The following is a 21,787-nucleotide window of genomic DNA, read 5'->3' on the forward strand; positions in this document are numbered from 1 at the left end:
ATACTTCCTAATGAGTAGGGAGATTGTAATTTAACTCCTCCTCCATTTTCACTGATGCCCAGCCAGGCACTGTAAGGAGTTGAGGCACGACAGGGTGACACCATCAGAGGAGACTAATTCCTGCTTGATGGTGTCAAGGACCACCAACATCTTCTCGTGGACCACTGGTTGGCGACCGCTGGCCTAAAGGACGTCTACTTTTCACTTTTTCAGGACAGTATACATTTACAACTACCCATGGTTTATGTGCAACCCAGATATGTCATCATATGGATTGTTTATATTAAATCTGGTGATTTGGAACTATGCTTTTCATGATATAGTGCCAAGCTTGTTGTTTACACCTTGCCCCTGGTTTGATGGGAGTTATTTAAATTGATGTGCACTATTATCTGTTTGCACAATTATTAGCGTATTGCTTGCTATTGCTGATTATATGTACTGTAAAAATAAATGTGTAAGGCTTTGTCCTGTTATTGATATACAGTCCTTAGCGTTTTTGTTTTTATTGTTTTTTTATATTTTTAATAAATTGTGATATGTACCAGATTCAACCTTTATAAGTATATATTTGTTATTTTTAGAGCGGACTAGATATTTTACCTAACCTTATAGCTGGTTATTTACCATTGCATATAGATATTCAAGATATTTTTATGTTAGAATGAAGTCAAGGGTTACTTTATTGAGAGGTCCCTTGCCAAGGTAGAAAACACCTAGCATTGGTGAAGAGCTAACAAAGATAAATATCCCACTTTGGTGAAATTGGCAAAACCCTACTTATACACCTCAACAGCCTTTTCTCTGCTGCAGGAAATATAGCTGCAGAGAACCAGACTTAGCCAGAAACATGTGGACATGTTGAGATTTTTGCATTTCAATGCAAAGTTTCTGAAAGAGTGAATAACAGAATGTTATTAACAGTGATAGTCTAAATCTTTCTAGTTCTACCTCTTTTCAAACAGTTTGTGGTTTTGTTTTGAATAATAAAACTGTGCTCTGCTGCTTAAAAACTGAAGAAACAGTTGTGTTAATGTAAAGTTTTCGTCTGAAGTTTATATTTGTAACACTCATTATATGGATTTTATTTAAAACATAGAAAACTATTATTGTTATTATTATGATTCTCTTTTTATCCGATTAGTCGATTAATCGAAAAAATAATCGGCCGATTAATCGATTATGAAAATAATCGTTAGTTGCAGCCCTAAAAAAAATCCCAGAATTGCCTAGAGATGTACACATAGTAAATTATTGCAGAATAAATAGACCATTTTTTCTATTAAAAAAAAAAAAAAAGTCCCTTTATTTTTAAAAGGGAGCACACTGTATGAGAAAGGTAGATTTATAATATATTCAGCAGTATGTAAAGAAAGGTTGAATTTTAATTTAACATTGTATACAATAAAAGTATGATAGATCTATAGTTCTAATAAATTGCAATTATTCCCCAATGCAACGTTCCAGACAGCCCAACACATACAGCAGTGAAACAGTGAAATATTACTGGGTCATTTTTATTTATTTATTTTTTATGTAGACCTCTTAGAGGTCAAGTAAAAAACTAAAACAAAACACAAAACAAAAAAGGGGTCCCTAAAAAAAAAAAAAAAAAAAATCACAGGGACAGAAGATTGTAAGGTAGTAAAGTTATGTCAATGCACTGGAACATATCCCATTCTTCTAGAGGATTTAACAGACATACTGTGGAGATATCCATTGGACAGAAAAGTATATGTACATTTCCTGTGAAAAGTTACAAGTCCTCATACAGATTGCTGTGTGCGAAGGGTATCTTCAATCACTTGCTTTAACTGCAAACGGATAATACTGAGGAAATTCATGTATAACTTTCAAAGCTTCATCATACAATGCAAGATCTGAAGGAGAGGGGAAAAAAAAAAAAACTTTAAGAATATTTTAAAGATAACTACAAATATTAAAAAAGGGACAGTCTGCATGAAAAGGGTTAGTAAAAAATAAAATAGATAATCCCTTTATTATTACCATTTCCCTGTTTTGCATAACCAACACATAATATATCGTTTACCTCTAGGATTACCTGTATCTAAGCCTCGGCAGACTGGCTAAAATGCAAGTTTATAGAAAGCACTGAGATACGGGGCAGGATATGGAGCAATTGGTGCTATCTCCTGCATAACCATTATTCTCCACGGGTGTGAGAACAAGGTTATCTATATGGCTCACAATAACTAGCACTGCCAGTGCTTTTCTTTAGATTTGTTTTTTACAATTTTGTGCTAAGATAAGAGGCGGCCCACAGGGGCTTAGTAACAGGCAATCTTTGGGGTTATAAATTATATTATACTAACAATGTATATGCAAAGCTGGGGAGCGAGTAGTTGGGGTGTTTTTTTTTGTTTAAAAATAGATGAGAAAATCAAGTAGACTGTACCTTTAAAAGGATGTATTTTTGCAGGCAAATCAGTGCAAGATTTTGTATGTATCTGGTCACAGCAAATAAACTCAATGCCCACTTGAGAAAAGAAACACCTTGACAAACCCATGCAAAAATGTCTCAATAGGTCTCAAAACACTGGGATATACTGTATCTTGCAACAGCAATGACAACTATCCCAAAATGTAGTTGCAGTCATAGAAAACAGAATTTATGTTTACCTGATAAATTACTTTCTCCAACGGTGTGTCCGGTCCACGGCGTCATCCTTACTTGTGGGATATTCTCTTCCCCAACAGGAAATGGCAAAGAGCCCAGCAAAGCTGGTCACATGATCCCTCCTAGGCTCCGCCTACCCCAGTCATTCAACCGACGTTAAGGAGGAATATTTGCATAGGAGAAACCATATGATACCGTGGTGACTGTAGTTAAAGAAAATAAATTATCAGACCTGATTAAAAAACCAGGGCGGGCCGTGGACCGGACACACCGTTGGAGAAAGTAATTTATCAGGTAAACATAAATTCTGTTTTCTCCAACATAGGTGTGTCCGGTCCACGGCGTCATCCTTACTTGTGGGAACCAATACCAAAGCTTTAGGACACGGATGATGGGAGGGAGCAAATCAGGTCACCTAGATGGAAGGCACCACGGCTTGCAAAACCTTTCTCCCAAAAATAGCCTCAGAAGAAGCAAAAGTATCAAACTTCTAAAATTTGGTAAAAGTGTGCAGTGAAGACCAAGTCGCTGCCCTACATATCTGATCAACAGAAGCCTCGTTCTTGAAGGCCCATGTGGAAGCCACAGCCCTAGTGGAATGAGCTGTGATTCTTTCGGGAGGCTGCCGTCCGGCAGTCTCGTAAGCCAATCTGATGATGCTTTTAATCCAAAAAGAGAGAGAGGTAGAAGTTGCTTTTTGACCTCTCCTTTTACCGGAATAAACAACAAACAAGGAAGATGTTTGTCTAAAATCCTTTGTAGCATCTAAATAGAATTTTAGAGCGCGAACATCATCCAAATTGTGCAACAAACGTTCCTTCTTCGAAACTGGTTTCGGACACAGAGAAGGTACGATAATCTCCTGGTTAATGTTTTTGTTAGAAACAACTTTTGGAAGAAAACCAGGTTTAGTACGTAAAACCACCTTATCTGCATGGAACACCAGATAAGGAGGAGAACACTGCAGAGCAGATAATTCTGAAACTCTTCTAGCAGAAGAAATTGCAACCAAAAACAAAACTTTCCAAGATAATAACTTAATATCAACGGAATGTAAGGGTTCAAACGGAACCCCCTGAAGAACTGAAAGAACTAAGTTGAGACTCCAAGGAGGAGTCAAAGGTTTGTAAACAGGCTTGATTCTAACCAGAGCCTGAACAAAGGCTTGAACATCTGGCACAGCTGCCAGCTTTTTGTGAAGTAACACAGACAAGGCAGAAATCTGTCCCTTCAGGGAACTTGCAGATAATCCTTTTTCCAATCCTTCTTGAAGGAAGGATAGAATCTTAGGAATCTTAACCTTGTCCCAAGGGAATCCTTTAGATTCACACCAACAGATATATTTTTTCCAAATTTTGTGGTAAATCTTTCTAGTTACAGGCTTTCTGGCCTGAACAAGAGTATCGATAACAGAATCTGAGAACCCTCGCTTCGATAAGATCAAGCGTTCAATCTCCAAGCAGTCAGCTGGAGTGAGACCAGATTCGGATGTTCGAACGGACCTTGAACAAGAAGGTCTCGTCTCAAAGGTAGCTTCCATGGTGGAGCCGATGACATATTCACCAGATCTGCATACCAAGTCCTGCGTGGCCACGCAGGAGCTATCAAGATCACCGACGCCCTTTCCTGATTGATCCTGGCTACCAGCCTGGGGATGAGAGGAAACGGCGGGAATACATAAGCTAGTTTGAAGGTCCAAGGTGCTACTAGTGCATCCACTAGAGCCGCCTTGGGATCCCTGGATCTGGACCCGTAGCAAGGAACTTTGAAGTTCTGACGAGAGGCCATCAGATCCATGTCTGGAATGCCCCACAGTTGAGTGACTTGGGCAAAGATTTCCGGATGGAGTTCCCACTCCCCCGGATGCAATGTCTGACGACTCAGAAAATCCGCTTCCCAATTTTCCACTCCTGGGATGTGGATAGCAGACAGGTGGCAGGAGTGAGACTCCGCCCATAGAATGATTTTGGTCACTTCTTCCATCGCCAGGGAACTCCTTGTTCCCCCCTGATGGTTGATGTACGCAACAGTTGTCATGTTGTCTGATTGAAACCGTATGAACTTGGCCCTCGCTAGCTGAGGCCAAGCCTTGAGAGCATTGAATATCGCTCTCAGTTCCAGAATATTTATCGGTAGAAGAGATTCTTCCCGAGACCAAAGACCCTGAGCTTTCAGGGATCCCCAGACCGCGCCCCAGCCCATCAGACTGGCGTCGGTCGTGACAATGACCCACTCTGGTCTGCGGAAGGTCATCCCTTGTGACAGGTTGTCCAGGGACAGCCACCAACGGAGTGAGTCTCTGGTCCTCTGATTTACTTGTATCCTCGGAGACAAGTTTGTATAGTCCCCATTCCACTGACTGAGCATGCACAGTTGTAATGGTCTTAGATGAATGCGCGCAAAAGGAACTATGTCCATTGCCGCTACCATCAAACCTATCACTTCCATGCACTGCGCTATGGAAGGAAGAGGAACGGAATGAAGTATCCGACAAGAGTCTAGAAGTTTTGTTTTTCTGGCCTCTGTCAGAAAAATCCTCATTTCTAAGGAGTCTATTATTGTCCCCAAGAAGGGAACCCTTGTTGACGGAGATAGAGAACTCTTTTCCACGTTCACTTTCCATCCGTGAGATCTGAGAAAGGCCAGGACAATGTCCGTGTGAGCCTTTGCTTGAGGAAGGGACGACGCTTGAATCAGAATGTCGTCCAAGTAAGGTACTACAGCAATGCCCCTTGGTCTTAGCACAGCTAGAAGGGACCCTAGTACCTTTGTGAAAATCCTTGGAGCAGTGGCTAATCCGAAAGGAAGCGCCACGAACTGGTAATGCTTGTCCAGGAATGCGAACCTTAGGAACCGATGATGTTCCTTGTGGATAGGAATATGTAGATACGCATCCTTTAAATCCACCGTGGTCATGAATTGACCTTCCTGGATGGAAGGAAGAATTGTTCGAATGGTTTCCATTTTGAACGATGGAACCTTGAGAAACTTGTTTAAGATCTTGAGATCTAAGATTGGTCTGAACGTTCCCTCTTTTTTGGGAACTATGAACAGATTGGAGTAGAACCCCATCCCTTGTTCTCCTAATGGAACAGGATGAATCACTCCCATTTTTAACAGGTCTTCTACACAACGTAAGAATGCCTGTCTTTTTATGTAGTCTGAAGACAACTGAGACCTGTGGAACCTCCCCCTTGGGGGAAGCCCCTTGAATTCCAGAAGATAACCTTGGGAGACTATTTCTAGCGCCCAAGGATCCAGAACATCTCTTGCCCAAGCCCGAGCGAAGAGAGAGAGTCTGCCCCCCACCAGATCCGGTCCCGGATCGGGGGCCAACATTTCATGCTGTCTTGGTAGCAGTGGCAGGTTTCTTGGCCTGCTTTCCCTTGTTCCAGCCTTGCATTGGTCTCCAAGCTGGCTTGGCTTGAGAAGTATTACCCTCTTGCTTAGAGGACGTAGCACTTTGGGCTGGTCCGTTTCTACGAAAGGGACGAAAATTAGGTTTATTTTTGGCCTTGAAAGGCCGATCCTGAGGAAGGGCGTGGCCCTTACCCCCAGTGATATCAGAGATAATCTCTTTCAAGTCAGGGCCAAACAGCGTTTTCCCCTTGAAAGGAATGTTAAGTAGCTTGTTCTTGGAAGACGCATCAGCTGACCAAGATTTCAACCAAAGCGCTCTGCGCGCCACAATAGCAAACCCAGAATTCTTAGCCGCTAACCTAGCCAATTGCAAAGTGGCGTCTAGGGTGAAAGAATTAGCCAATTTGAGAGCATTGATTCTGTCCATAATCTCCTCATAAGGAGGAGAATCACTATCGACCGCCTTTACCAGCTCATCGAACCAGAAACACGCGGCTGTAGCGACAGGGACAATGCATGAAATTGGTTGTAGAAGGTAACCCTGCTGAACAAACATCTTTTTAAGTAAACCTTCTAATTTTTTATCCATAGGATCTTTGAAAGCACAACTATCTTCTATGGGTATAGTGGTGCGTTTGTTTAAAGTGGAAACCGCTCCCTCGACCTTGGGGACTGTCTGCCATAAGTCCTTTCTGGGGTCGACCATAGGAAACAATTTTTTAAATATGGGGGGAGGGACGAAAGGAATACCCGGCCTTTCCCATTCTTTATTTACAATGTCCGCCACCCGCTTGGGTATAGGAAAAGCTTCTGGGAGCCCCGGGACCTCTAGGAACTTGTCCATTTTACATAGTTTCTCTGGGATGACCAACTTGTCACAATCATCCAGAGTGGATAATACCTCCTTAAGCAGAATGCGGAGATGTTCCAACTTAAATTTAAACGTAATCACATCAGGTTCAGCTTGTTGAGAAATGTTCCCTGAATCAGTAATTTCTCCCTCAGACAAAACCTCCCTGGCCCCATCAGACTGGTTTAGGGGCCCTTCAGAACCATTATTATCAGCGTCGTCATGCTCTTCAGTATCTAAAACAGAGCAGTCGCGCTTACGCTGATAAGTGTGCATTTTGGCTAAAATGTTTTTGACAGAATTATCCATTACAGCCGTTAATTGTTGCATAGTAAGGAGTATTGGCTCGCTAGATGTACTAGGGGCCTCCTGAGTGGGCAAGACTCGTGTAGACGAAGGAGGGAATGATGCAGTACCATGCTTACTCCCCTCACTTGAGGAATCATCTTGGGCATCATTGTCATTGTCACATAAATCACATTTATTTAAATGAGAAGGAACTCTGGCTTCCCCACATTCAGAACACAGTCTATCTGGTAGTTCAGACATGTTAAACAGGCATAAACTTGATAACAAAGTACAAAAAACGTTTTAAAATAAAACCGTTACTGTCACTTTAAATTTTAAACTGAACACACTTTATTACTGCAATTGCGAAAAAATATGAAGGAATTGTTCAAAATTCACAAAAATTTCACCACAGTGTCTTAAAGCCTTAAAAGTATTGCACACCAAATTTGGAAGCTTTAACCCTTAAAATAACGGAACCGGAGCCGTTTTTAACTTTAACCCCTTTACAGTCCCTGGTGTCTGCTTTGCTGAGACCCAACCAAGCCCAAAGGGGAATACGATACCAAATGACGCCTTCAGAAAGTCTTTTCTATGTATCAGAGCTCCTCACACATGCGACTGCATGTCATGCCTCTCAAAAACAAGTGCGCAACACCGGCGCGAAAATGAGGCTCTGCCTATGATTTGGGAAAGCCCCTAAAGAGAAAGGTGTCTAAAAAAGTGCCTGCCGATATAATCTTATCAAAATACCCAGATTAAATGATTCCTCAAGGCTAAATATGTGTTAATAATGAATCGATTTAGCCCAGAAAAAGTCTACAGTCTTAATAAGCCCTTGTGAAGCCCTTATTTACAATCTTAATAAACATGGCTTACCGGATCCCATAGGGAAAATGACAGCTTCCAGCATTACATCGTCTTGTTAGAATGTGTCATACCTCAAGCAGCAAGAGACTGCTCACTGTTCCCCCAACTGAAGTTAATTCCTCTCAACAGTCCTGTGTGGAACAGCCATGGATTTTAGTAACGGTTGCTAAAATCATTTTCCTCATACAAACAGAAATCTTCATCTCTTTTCTGTTTCTGAGTAAATAGTACATACCAGCACTATTTTAAAATAACAAACTCTTGATTGAATAATAAAAACTACAGTTAAACACTAAAAAACTCTAAGCCATCTCCGTGGAGATGTTGCCTGTACAACGGCAAAGAGAATGACTGGGGTAGGCGGAGCCTAGGAGGGATCATGTGACCAGCTTTGCTGGGCTCTTTGCCATTTCCTGTTGGGGAAGAGAATATCCCACAAGTAAGGATGACGCCGTGGACCGGACACACCTATGTTGGAGAAAGACAATTTACAAATACTCTGCTGTATAACTGTTTTTCTAAATGTTAGTCCTTAGTCTTAATGGGATATAAAACCACTTTTTTAAATTTCAGGACTCAGAGCATGACATTTTAAGAAACTTTCCAATTTACTCCTATTATCAATTTTTCTTCGTTCTCTAGGTATCTATTTGAAAAGCAGAAATGTAAGGCAAGGAGTCGGCCCATTTTTGGTTCAGCGCCTGGGTAGCGCTGGCTGATTGGTGGCTATATGTAACCACCAATTAGCAAGCGCTACCCAGGTGCTGAACAAAAAAAAAAATACATAAAAAACATAATTTAAGAACTTACCCGATAAATTCATTTCTTTCATATTGGCAAGAGTCCATGAGTTAGTGACGTATGGGATATACAATCCTACCAGGAGGGACAAAGTTTCCCAAACCTCAAAATGCATATAAATTACACCCCTCACCACACCCACAATTCAGTTCAACGAATAGCCAAGTAGTGGGGTGATAAGAAAGGAGTAAAAAGCATCAACAAAGGAATTTGGAAATAATTATGCTTTATACAAAAAATCATAACCACCATAAAAAGGGTGGGTCTCATGGACTCTTGCCAATATGAAAGAAATGAATTTATCAGGTAAATTCTTACATAAATTATGTTTTCTTTCATGTAATTGGCAAGAGTCCATGAGCTAGTGACGTATGGGATAGAAATACCCAAGATGTGGAACTCCACAGAAGAGTCACTAGAGAGGGAGGGATAAAAATAAGCCATTTTCCGCTGAAAAAAAATAAATCCAAAACCCAAAATATAAAAGTTTATTCTCATAATGAAAAGAAAAAACTCAAACATAAGCAGAGGAATCAAACTGAAACAGCTGCCTGAAAAACTTTTCTACCAAAAACTGCTTCAGAAGAAGCAAACACATCAAAACGGTAGAATTTAGTAAATGTATGCAATGAAGACCAAGTTGCTGCTTTGCAAATCTGATCAATTGAAGCTTCATTATTAAAAGCCCACAAAGTGGAGACTGATCTAGTAGAATGAGCTGTAATTCTGAGGCAGGGCCTGACCAGACTCCAAATAAGCCTGATGAATCAAAAGCTTTAACCAAGATGCCAAGGAAATGGCAGAGCCTTCTGACCTTTCCTAGAACCAGAAAATATAACAAATAAACTGGAAGTCTTCCTGAAATCTTTAGTAACTTAAACATAATATTTAAAAGCTCTTACCACATCCAAAGAATGTAAGGATCTCTCCAAAGAATTCTTACGATTAGGACACAAAGGAGGAAAAACAATTTCTCTATTAATGTTGTTAGAATTCACAACCTTAGGTAGAAATTTAAATGAAGTCCACTAAACTGCCTTATCCTGATGGAACAGAGCATAGGCTCAAAAGGAGGAGCCTGTAAGGCCTTCAAAACCAAATTAAGACTCCAAGGAGGAAAGATTTATTTAATGACAGGCTTGATACGGACCAAAGCCTGTACAAAACAGTGAATATCAGGAAGCTCAGCAATCTTTCTGTGAAATAAAACAGAAAGAGCAGAGATTTGTCCCTTCAAGGAACTTGCAGACAAACCCTTATCCAAACCATCCTGAAGAAACTGTAAAATTCTAGGAATTCTAAAAGAATGCCAAGAAAATTTATGAGAAGAACACCAAACTCGATTATAAATCTTCCTGGAAACAGATTTACGAGCCTGAATCATAGTATTAATCACTGAGTCAGAGAAACATGTATGACTAAGCACTAGGCATTCAATTTCCATACCTTCAAATTTAAGGATTTGAGACCCTGATGGAAAAACGGACCTCGAGACAGAAGGTCTAGCCTTAATGGAAGTGGCAAAGGTTGGCAACTGGACATCCGAACAAGGTCCGCATACCAAAACCTGTGAGGCCATGCTGGAGCTACCAGCAACACAAACTATTGTTCCATGATGATTTTGGAGATCACTCTTGGAAGAACTAGAGGCGGGAAAATATAAGCAAGTTGGTAACACCAAGGAACTTAACGCATCCACCGCTTCCGCCTGAGGATCCCTGGACCTGGACAAGTACCTGGGCAGTTTCTTGTTTAGATGGGAAGCCATCAGATCAATTTCTGGAAGACCCCACATCTGACCAATCTGAGAACACACATCTGGATGGAGCGACCACTCCCCCGGATGTAAAGTCTGACGGCTGAGATAATCCGCTTCCCAATTGTCTATACCTGGGATATTAGACAGGAGCTGGATTCCGCCTAAGCAAGTATCCGAGATACTTTTCATAGCTTGGGGAGTCCCACCCTGATGATTGACATATGCCACAGTTGTGATATTGTCTGTCTGAAAACAAATGAACGGTTCTCTCTTCAACAGAGGCCAAACCTGAAGAGCCCTGAAAATAGCACGGAGCTCCAAAATATTGATTGGTAATCTCGCCTCTTGAGATTTCCAAACCCCTTGTGCTGTCAGAGATCCCCAGACAGCTCCCCAACCTGAAAGACTTGCATCTGTTGTGATTACAGTCCAGGTGGGATGAACAAAAGAGGCCCCTTGAACTATACAATGGTTATCTAACCACCAAGTCAGAAAGAGTCGAACATTGGGATTTAAGGATATTGATTGTGATCTCTTGTATAATCCCTGCACCATTGGTTCAGCATACAAAGCTGGAGAGGTCTCATATGAAAATTTGTTCATTAAACTACTTAAGGGCACATTAAGAATTTATATACTTCTATTTTCTGCTCTTAACATGTCCCAGTCCATAGCTTACATGATTTGATACGAAGGGACAAAATAATTGCTGCAATATCTGCACAAAGAGCTCCTGTCTCATAGTGGCCAAGACGCAGACATCTAATACTACCTTACAAGGACAGAAACCAGGCACTACTCATTTTATTTTAGACATGGAAGAAGACGGTTATTCTCAAATACAGGTGCTTCTTATAGGGCTTGATCGGCAGATGCACAGGCATTTCACCGAGTTTGTGCAGCTCCTACAATATCCATGTGCTGATAAGGACCCCAGTGCACCTAAGATGGCGGAGGAAAGAGAAGGTGCTCTCTTGCTGTTGGAATCACAGACGGCTGTCAGTGCCTATGATCCCTGGGCAAATATGGATACCAACTGAGGCTGCCCATTGCCGTCGGGAGCCATAAAAGCAGAGCCGAGTCCATTGCCCTCCTGGGAAGAAGGTAATAGTTATACCACAGCGAGATTTTACGCTACAATACTATGGAGTGGAGGTGCCGATAAACAACTCATGGCAGTACAGAGAGGATATAGAGGTCTTAGTAGCTGCGTTACACAGCCAGGGCCAACGGCATTTATGTCGGATCGTCATCACAAGTACAATGCAAGCTCCATTGCCTACAGTCTTAGTCTCTATGCCACATGTACACCGAGGCCTTGCCTGATGCCAATGAAGTGGAATGCTCTAGAGCCGGTGTCGGGTAAAGAACCTTCTTACCTACTTGAGTGAACTATGGTCGTTATTCCAACGATTCAAAAACAGAATTTATGCTTACCTGATAAATTACTTTCTCCAACGGTGTGTCCGGTCCACGGCGTCATCCTTACTTGTGGGATATTCTCTTCCCCAACAGGAAATGGCAAAGAGCCCAGCAAAGCTGGTCACATGATCCCTCCTAGGCTCCGCCTACCCCAGTCATTCGACCGACGTACAGGAGGAAATATGCATAGGAGAAACCATATGATACCGTGGTGACTGTAGTTAGAGAAAATAATTCATCAGACCTGATTAAAAAAACCAGGGCGGGCCGTGGGCCCGACACACCCTTGGGGAAAGTAATTTATCAGGTAAGCATAAATTCTGTTTTCTCCAACATAGGTGTGTCCGGTCCACGGCGTCATCCTTACTTGTGGGAACCAATACCAAAGCTTTAGGACACGGATGAAGGGAGGGAGCAAATCAGGTCACCTAAATGGAAGGCACCACGGCTTGCAAAACCTTTCTCCCAAAAATAGCCTCTGAAGAAGCAAAAGTATCAAATTTGTAAAATTTGGCAAAAGTGTGCAGAGAAGACCAAGTCGCTGCCTTACATATCTGGTCAACAGAAGCCTCGTTCTTGAAGGCCCATGTGGAAGCCACAGCCCTAGTGGAATGAGCTGTGATTCTTTCAGGAGGCTGCCGTCCGGCAGTCTCATAAGCCAATCGGATAATGCTTTTAAGCCAAAAAGAAAGAGAGGTAGAAGTTGCTTTTTGACCTCTCCTTTTACCAGAATAAACAACAAACAAAGAAGATGTTTGTCTGAAATCCTTAGTAGCCTCTAAATAGAATTTTAGAGCACGGACTACGTCCAAATTGTGTAACAAACGTTCCTTCTTTGAAACTGGATTCGGACACAAAGAAGGTACAACAATCTCCTGGTTAATATTTTTGTTGGAAACAACTTTCGGAAGAAAACCAGGCTTAGTACGCAAAACCACCTTATCTGCATGGAACACCAGATAGGGCGGAGAACACTGCAGAGCAGATAACTCAGAAACTCTTCTAGCAGAAGAAATTGCAACCAAAAACAAAACTTTCCAAGATAATAACTTAATATCTACGGAATGTAAGGGTTCAAACGGAACCCCTTGAAGAACTGAAAGAACTAGATTAAGACTCCAGGGAGGAGTCAAAGGTCTGTAAACAGGCTTGATTCTAACCAGAGCCTGAACAAACGCTTGAACGTCTGGCACAGCTGCCAGCCTTTTGTGAAGTAAAACAGATAAAGCAGAGATCTGTCCCTTCAGAGAACTTGCAGATAATCCTTTCTCCAAACCTTCTTGTAGAAAGGATAGAATCTTAGGAATTTTTATCTTGTTCCATGGGAATCCTTTAGATTCACACCAACAGATATATTTTTTCCATATTTTATGGTAAATCTTTCTAGTTACAGGCTTTCTAGCCTGAATAAGAGTATCTATTACGGAATCTGAAAACCCACGCTTTGATAAAATCAAGTGTTCAATCTCCAAGCAGTCAGTTGGAGGGAAACCAGATTCGGATGTTCGAATGGACCTTGAACAAGAAGGTCCTGTCTCAAAGGTAGCTTCCATGGTGGAGCCGATGACATATTCACCAGGTCTGCATACCAAGTCCTGCGTGGCCACGCAGGAGCTATCAAGATCACCGAAGCCCTCTCCTGATTGATCCTGGCTACCAGCCTGGGAATGAGAGGAAACGGTGGGAATACATAAGCTAGGTTGAAGGTCCAAGGTGCTACTAGTGCATCCACTAGAGTCGCCTTGGGATCCCTGGATCTGGACCCGTAACAAGGAACCTTGAAGTTCTGACGAGAGGCCATCAGATCCATGTCTGGAATGCCCCATAATTGAGTTATTTGGGCAAAGATTTCCGGATGGAGTTCCCACTCCCCCGGATGGAAGGTCTGACGACTCAGAAAATCCGCTTCCCAATTTTCCACTCCTGGGATGTGGATTGCAGACAAGTGGCAGGAGTGATCCTCCGCCCATTGAATTATCTTGGTCACTTCCTCCATCGCCAGGGAACTCCTTGTTCCCCCCTGATGGTTGATATATGCAACAGTCGTCATGTTGTCTGATTGAAACCTTATGAATTTGGCCTTTGCTAGATGAGGCCAAGCTTTGAGAGCATTGAATATCGCTCTCAGTTCCAGAATGTTTATCGGGAGAAGAGATTCTTCCCAAGACCATAGACCCTGAGCTTTCAGGGGTTCCCAGACCGCGCCCCAGCCCACCAGACTGGCGTCGGTCGTGACAATGACCCACTCTGGTCTGCGGAAGCTCATTCCCTGGGACAGGTTGTCCAGGATCAGCCACCAACGGAGTGAATCTCTGGTCCTTTGATCTACTTGAATCGTCGGAGACAAGTCTGTATAATCCCCATTCCACTGTCTGAGCATGCACAGTTGTAATGGTCTTAGATGAATTCGTGCAAAAGGAACTATGTCCATTGCTGCAACCATCAATCCTATTACTTCCATGCACTGCGCTATGGAAGGATGAAGAACAGAATGAAGTACTTGACAAGAGCTTAGAAGTTTTGATTTTCTGACCTCTGTCAGAAAAATCCTCATTTCTAAGGAATCTATTATTGTTCCCAAGAAGGGAACTCTTGTTGACGGGGACAGAGAACTTTTTTCTATGTTCACTTTCCATCCGTGAGATCTGAGAAAGGCTAGAACGATGTCCGTATGAGCCTTTGCTTTTGACAGAGACGACGCTTGAATCAGGATGTCGTCCAAGTAAGGTACTACTGCAATGCCCCTTGGTCTTAGAACTGCTAGAAGGGACCCTAGTACCTTTGTGAAAATTCTCGGAGCAGTGGCTAATCCGAATGGAAGTGCCACAAACTGGTAATGCTTGTCCAGAAAAGCGAACCTTAGGAACTGATGATGTTCCTTGTGGATAGGAATATGTAGGTACGCATCCTTTAAATCCACCGTGGTCATAAATTGACCTTCCTGGATGGAAGGAAGGATCGTTCGAATGGTTTCCATTTTGAACGATGGAACCCTGAGAAATTTGTTTAGGATCTTGAGATCTAAAATTGGTCTGAATGTTCCCTCTTTTTTGGGAACTATGAACAGGTTGGAGTAAAACCCCATCCCTTGTTCTCCTATTGGAACTGGATGAATTACTCCCATCTTTAACAGGTCTTCTACACAATGTAAGAATGCCTGTCTTTTTATTTGGTTTGAAGATAATTGAGACCTGTGGAACCTTCCCCTTGGGGGTAGTTCCTTGAATTCCAGGAGATAACCCTGAGAAACTATTTCTAGTGCCCAAGGATCCTGAACATCTCTTGCCCAAGCCTGAGCAAAGAGAGAAAGTCTGCCCCCCACCAGATCCGGTCCCGGATCGGGGGCCATCCCTTCATGCTGTTTTGGTAGCTGTGGCAGGCTTCTTGGCCTGCTTACCCTTGTTCCAGCCTTGCATCGGTCTCCAGGCTGGTTTGGGTTGAGAAGTATTACCCTCTTGCTTAGAGGATGTAGAATTAGAGGCTGGTCCGTTTCTGCGAAAGGGACGAAAATTAGGCTTATTTTTAGCCTTAAAGGACCTATCCTGAGGAAGGGCGTGGCCCTTTCCCCCAGTGATGTCTGAAATAATCTCTTTCAAATCAGGACCAAACAGTGTTTTACCCTTGAAAGGGATGTTAAGCAATTTTGTCTTGGAAGACACATCCGCTGACCAAGACTTTAGCCAAAGCGCTCTGCGCGCCACGATAGCAAACCCTGAATTTTTCGCCGCTAATCTAGCTAATTGCAAAGCGGCATCTAAAATAAAAGAGTTAGCCAATTTTAGTGCTTGAACTCTGTCCATAACCTCCTCATACGAAGATTCCTTATTGAGCGACTTTTCTAGTTCTTCGAACCAGAAACACGCTGCTGTAGTGACAGGAACAATGCATGAAATTGGTTGTAGAAGGTAACCTTGCTGAACAAACATCTTTTTAAGCAAACCCTCTAATTTTTTATCCATAGGATCTTTGAAAGCACAACTATCTTCTATAGGAATAGTAGTGCGTTTGTTTAGAGTTGAAACCGCCCCCTCGACCTTGGGGACTGTCTGCCATAAGTCCTTTCTGGGGTCGACTATAGGAAATAATTTCTTAAATATAGGGGGAGGAACAAAAGGTATGCCGGGCCTTTCCCACTCCTTATTTACTATGTCCGCCACCCGCTTGGGTATAGGAAAAGCATCGGGGGGCACCGGAACCTCTAGGAACTTGTCCATCTTACATAATTTCTCTGGAATGACCAAATTGTCACAATCATCCAGAGTAGATAATACCTCTTTAAGCAGTGCGCGGAGATGTTCTAGTTTAAATTTAAATGTTACAACATCAGGTTCAGCTTGTTGAGAAATTTTTCCTGAATCTGAAATTTCTCCCTCAGACAAAACCTCCCTCCTGGCCCCTTCAGATTGGTGTGAGGGTATGTCAGAACAGTTATCATCAGCGTCCTCTTGCTCTTGAGTGTTTAAAACAGAGCAATCGCGCTTTCTCTGATAAGTAGGCATTTTGGATAAAATGTTAGCAATAGAATTATCCATTACAGCCGTTAATTGTTGCATGGTAATAAGTATGGGCGCACTAGATGTACTAGGGGCCTCTTGTGTGGGCAAAACTGGTGTAGACACAGAAGGGGATGATGCAGTACCATGCTTACTCCCCTCATTTGAGGAATCATCTTGGGCAATATCATTATCTGTGGCATCATTGTCCCTACTTTTTTTGGACACTATGTCACAATCATCACATATATTTAAATGGGGAGAAACCTTGGCTTTCATACATATAGAACATCGCTTATCTGATGGTTCAGACATGTTAAACAGGCTTAAACTTGTCAACAAAGCACAAAAAACGTTTTAAAATAAAACCGTTACTGTCACTTTAAATTTTAAACTGAACACACTTTATTACTGAATATGTGAAAAAGTATGAAGGAATTGTTCAACCCTTAAAATAACGGAACCGGAGCCGTTTTTACATTTAACCCCTATACAGTCCCAGGTATCTGCTTTGCTGAGACCCAACCAAGCCCAGAGGGGAATACGATACCAAATGACGCCTTCTATAAGCTTTTTCAGTGGTTCTTAGCTCCTCACACATGCATCTGCATGCCTTGCTCTCCAAAAACAACTGCGCATTAGTGGCGCGAAAATGAGGCTCTGCCTATGACTAGAAAAGGCCCCCATCTGAAAAAGGTGTCCAATACAGTGCCTGCCGTTTTTTTTAAAACAATGCCCAAGATTATAATAACTATAAAAGTTATAATCTGCCAAATATGTTTAGTAAAGTAATCGTTTTAGCCCAGAAAAATGTCTACCAGTTTTATAAGCCCTTATGAAGCCCTTTATTCTTTTACTTAAACTAAGAAAATGGCTTACCGGTCCCCATAGGGAAAATGACAGCCTTCCAGCATTACAAAGTCTTGTTAGAAATGTGGCCAGTCATACCTCAAGCAGAAAAGTCTGCAAACTGTTTCCCCCAACTGAAGTTACTTCATCTCAACAGTCCTGTGTGGAAACAGCAATCGATTTTAGTAACGTTTGCTAAAATCATCTTCCTCTTACAAACAGAAATCTTCATCTCTTTTCTGTTTCAGAGTAAATAGTACATACCAGCACTATTTTAAAATAACAAACACTTGATTGAAGGATAAAAACTACATTTAAACACCAAAAAACTCTTAGCCATCTCCGTGGAGATGTTGCCTGTGCAACGGCAAAGAGAATGACTGGGGTAGGCGGAGCCTAGGAGGGATCATGTGACCAGCTTTGCTGGGCTCTTTGCCATTTCCTGTTGGGGAAGAGAATATCCCACAAGTAAGGATGACGCCGTGGACCGGACACACCTATGTTGGAGAAAGTTAGATTTATGTTTGGGACTTTAGTCGCAGAGGCCAGATAAGCCCTATTGACTGTGATCCTCATTTGTTTAAGGAAGGCAAAGCTGACATTTTAGATGTGCTCTTATACTAGATATAGTGGTCTGTAGAAACGCATATACCTACTATACCTAATGATGTTAGATTTATTGTTAGATTTTATGTGTTCATTCTCTAGTTAAATGTTTATCTGCTATTGCATTAATGATGTTTCTTTTATAACTTGCTATTGCCTTGAGGCCTATGTCTATACAGTATTGCTAGTTTATAATTTAGACAGCCCATACTGGCTCTATCTTATCTTATTTAGAGGTTATAGCTTCAAGTATGTCTGAACATGTACCCCTATTAGCTCTTCACCTACAAGAACCCTACATTCTAATTTTGTTTGTATGGATATTCTTAAATACCTAATGGCCAGGTTGTTTTGGGCTCACTATGTCAGTATTATAGACTTCACCTATATTCAATCTTTAACATAGCCACCTATTGGTAGACTGTAATATGGAGTTAAGGCAACCAATGTAGATACAAATAAGTTTCAGTGAGTGCTGGGTTATGCAGCTTTATGAAACACACTGTGTCACAAGCTACTACACGATACATGGCTATGTTTTTGGGAGCTATAACAGCCAGCTCAATATTCTTGTCACAGTTAAAACTACTTTTCTTGTTATACTTTACTATATTAGCACAGGTTAAAATACCTATTATGGTCTTACTATTTTTATTGTAATGGCCAATGTATTATTGTAAATAACAGAATTTTGGTCTTATGGAGAAAGCTTTTACCTAAGTTTTATATGTCTCTTTTGCCCCCCGCCAACGCCCCATCAGGCTTACGTTGCAAACATAGGCAATTACATCCTATAGCACCTTTATCCCCATATACTTTTATTCCCAAGATAGATCAATATGGGGTTCTATAGATATTGAATTAGTTAGGACTGAGCTTGAATAGATGCCTAAGCCCCTAAAACTGGGACATAAGATTTTTAACTGACCTAACCTCTCTCCATATATAACACGCAATGCAATTGCTCTTTTAGTATCTTATTCAAGGGTGTTAGTCAATATCTCTGTTCCATAATATTTAGTATTAAACTATGCAATGTATTAACCTGATATCTGTACTACGTGGTTTTAAATTCGCTGTCAGGCTACATATATCATCAAGCACATATTATACTCCTATTGTATATTACCCATATCCTTAGTTCCTAGGAAGCTCTTGTGTAATCCTATTCTTAATATAAGATATAGTTAGTCTCATTTAAATGCAGGCAGATGGTTTTTGTATATTTGTTAAGTATTTTTGCCACTCGCATGAATTCATGCTTTACTCGTGGGGGCTGCTATCTAAGGATATACAGTACATATAATATAAACACAATGGTTAACAATGATAGTTCAATCCAGTATATGCCTCTAATCTTATATAAACTTACATGACTGCCCTAAAACTCCACATAGACTGTTGTCACTTAAGCCCCTGTAAACATTAAGCTTTTCAATGCCATAGAATTCTCACTGATATTCTGCCCTATACCTGCCCCTTAGATAATCAGACCTAATATCTAAATCATTTTTTTTTTTTTCACAAGAGACTTTCCTATATGGCTCCGCCCCTCCACTCCTCCCCCCTATTTAATAAGCGGTGCTTACCCGCTGAAATTCCTCCCCCACCCATAATATTTTTACTATAAGCCATCCTTAGGCCTAGTAGCGGCCGCAGATCTGACTATTATATATTATTCCATTTCTACGCAGCTAATGGGTCCATGAGAGGCATTCTCACTAGTCAGCCAGTTTTGCTAATATATATAAAAATTTAGAGGTTTGAGAAACTAATTTGATGTCAAACATTGTTGCAATTTTTGTTGTTTTTGATCTCTATTGTCTTTTTATGGTCGAAAATGTTTATTCACAATTGACTGAAGCGCATTTACTGTTGCACGCATATCAATGTATGATGTTTTTTGTATTGTCGCATAACCTCAATAAAAAAAATTAAAAAAAAAAACAAAAAACCTTTAACCAAGACGCCAAAGAAATGGCAGAAGCTTTCTGACCTTTCCTAGAACCAGAAAAGACAACAAATAGACTAGAAGTCTTTCTGAAATCTTTAGTAGCTTCAACATAATATTTCAAAGCTCTTACCACGTCCAAAGAATGTAAAGATCTTTCCAAAGAATTCTTAGGATTAGGACACAACGAAGGGACAACAATTTCTCTACTAATGTTGTTAGAATTCACAACTTTAGGTAAAAATTTAAATGAAGTCCGCAAAACCGCCTTATCTTGATGAAAAATCAGAAAAGGAGACTCACAAGAAAGAGCAGATAATTCAGAAACTCTTCTAGCAGAAGAGATGGCCAAAAGAAACAATACTTTCCAAGAAAGTAATTTAATGTCCAGAGAATGCATAGGCTCAAACGGAGGAGCCTGCAAAGCCCTCAAAACCAAATTAAGACTCCAAGGAGGAGAAATTGGCTTAATGACAGGTTTGATACGAACCAAAGCCTGTACAAAACAATGAATGTCAGGAAGATTACCAATTTTACTTGAAACAGAACAGAAAGAGCAGAGATTTGTCCTTTCAAAGAACTTACAGACAAACCCTTATCCAAACCATCCTGAAGAATCTGTAAAATTCTAGGAATTCTAAAACAATGCCAAGAGAATTTATGAGAAGAACACCATGAAATGCAAGTCTTCCAAACTCGGTAATAAATCTTTCTAGACACAGATTTGCAAGCCTGCAACATAGTATTAATCACAGAGTCAGAGAAACCTCTATGACTAAGCACTAAGCGTTCAATTTCCATACCTTCAAATTTAATGATTTGAGATCCTGATGGAAAAATGGACCTTGAGATAGAAGGTCTAGCCTTAAACGGAAGTGGCCAAGGTTGGCAACTGGACATCCGAACAAGATCCGCATACCAAAACCTGTGTGGCCATGCTGTAGCCACCAGCAGTACAAATGAACGCTCCATTATGATTTTGGAAATCCCTCTTGAAAGAAGAACTATAGGCGGAAAGATATAGGCAGGTTGATAATTCCAAGGTAGTGACAACGCATCCACTGCTTCCGTCTGAGGATCCCTGGACCGATACCTGGGAAGTTTCCTGTTTAGATGAGAAGCCATCAGATCTATTTCTGGAAGCCCCCACATCTGAACAATCTGAAGAAACACATCTGGGTGAAGAGACCATTCTCCCGGATGTAAAGACTGGCGACTGAGATAATCCGCTTCCCAATTGTCTATACCTGGGATATGGACCGCAGAGATTAGACAGGATCTGGATTCCGCCCATGCAAGTATCCGAGATACTTCTTTCATAGCCTGAGGACTGTGAGTCCCACCTTGATGATTGACATACGCCACAGTTGTGACATTGTCTGTCTGAAAACAAACTATTCTCTCTTCAGAAGAGGCCAAAACTGAAGAGCTCTGAGAATCGCACGGAGTTCTAAAATATTGATTGGTAATCTCACCTCTTGAGATTTCCAAACCCCCTGCGCCGTTAGAGATCCCCAGACAGCTCCCCAACCTGAAAGACTTGCATCTGTTGTGATCACAGTCCAGGTTGGACGAACAAAAGAGGCCCCTTGAACTAAACAATGGTGATCTAACCACCAAGTCAGAGATAGTCGAATATTGGGATTTAAGGAAATTAATTGTGATATCTTTGTATAATCCCTGCACCATTGGCTCAGCATACAAAGCTGAAGAGGTCTCATGTGAAAACGAGCAAAGGGGATTGCGTCCGATGCTGCAGTCATGAGACCTAAAACCTCCATGCACATAGCTACTGAAGGGAATGACAGACTGAAGTTTCCGACAAGCTGAAACCAATTTCAGACGTCTTTTGTCTGTTAGAGACAAAGTCATGGATACTGAATCTATTTGGAATCCTAAA

The 21,787-nt window shown here is 41.4% G+C and overlaps 1 protein-coding gene across 1 annotated transcript in view; it reads right to left on the bottom strand.

The window, feature by feature from the left end:
- Positions 1 to 1,289: 1,289 nt before the first annotated feature.
- The window catches only part of RPA3 (replication protein A3), a 95,582-nt gene continuing 75,084 nt past the window's right edge, over positions 1,290 to 21,787 (bottom strand). The window contains exon 4 of the mRNA XM_053714093.1: positions 1,290 to 1,880. Coding sequence (XP_053570068.1) covers positions 1,798 to 1,880 — 83 coding nt within the window. The 3' untranslated portion in view covers positions 1,290 to 1,797. The remainder of the gene's footprint in view (positions 1,881 to 21,787) is intronic.

Source organism: Bombina bombina, chromosome 5 (assembly GCF_027579735.1).
Source record: "Bombina bombina isolate aBomBom1 chromosome 5, aBomBom1.pri, whole genome shotgun sequence".
In the NCBI taxonomy this organism is placed as follows: domain Eukaryota; kingdom Metazoa; phylum Chordata; class Amphibia; order Anura; family Bombinatoridae; genus Bombina; species Bombina bombina.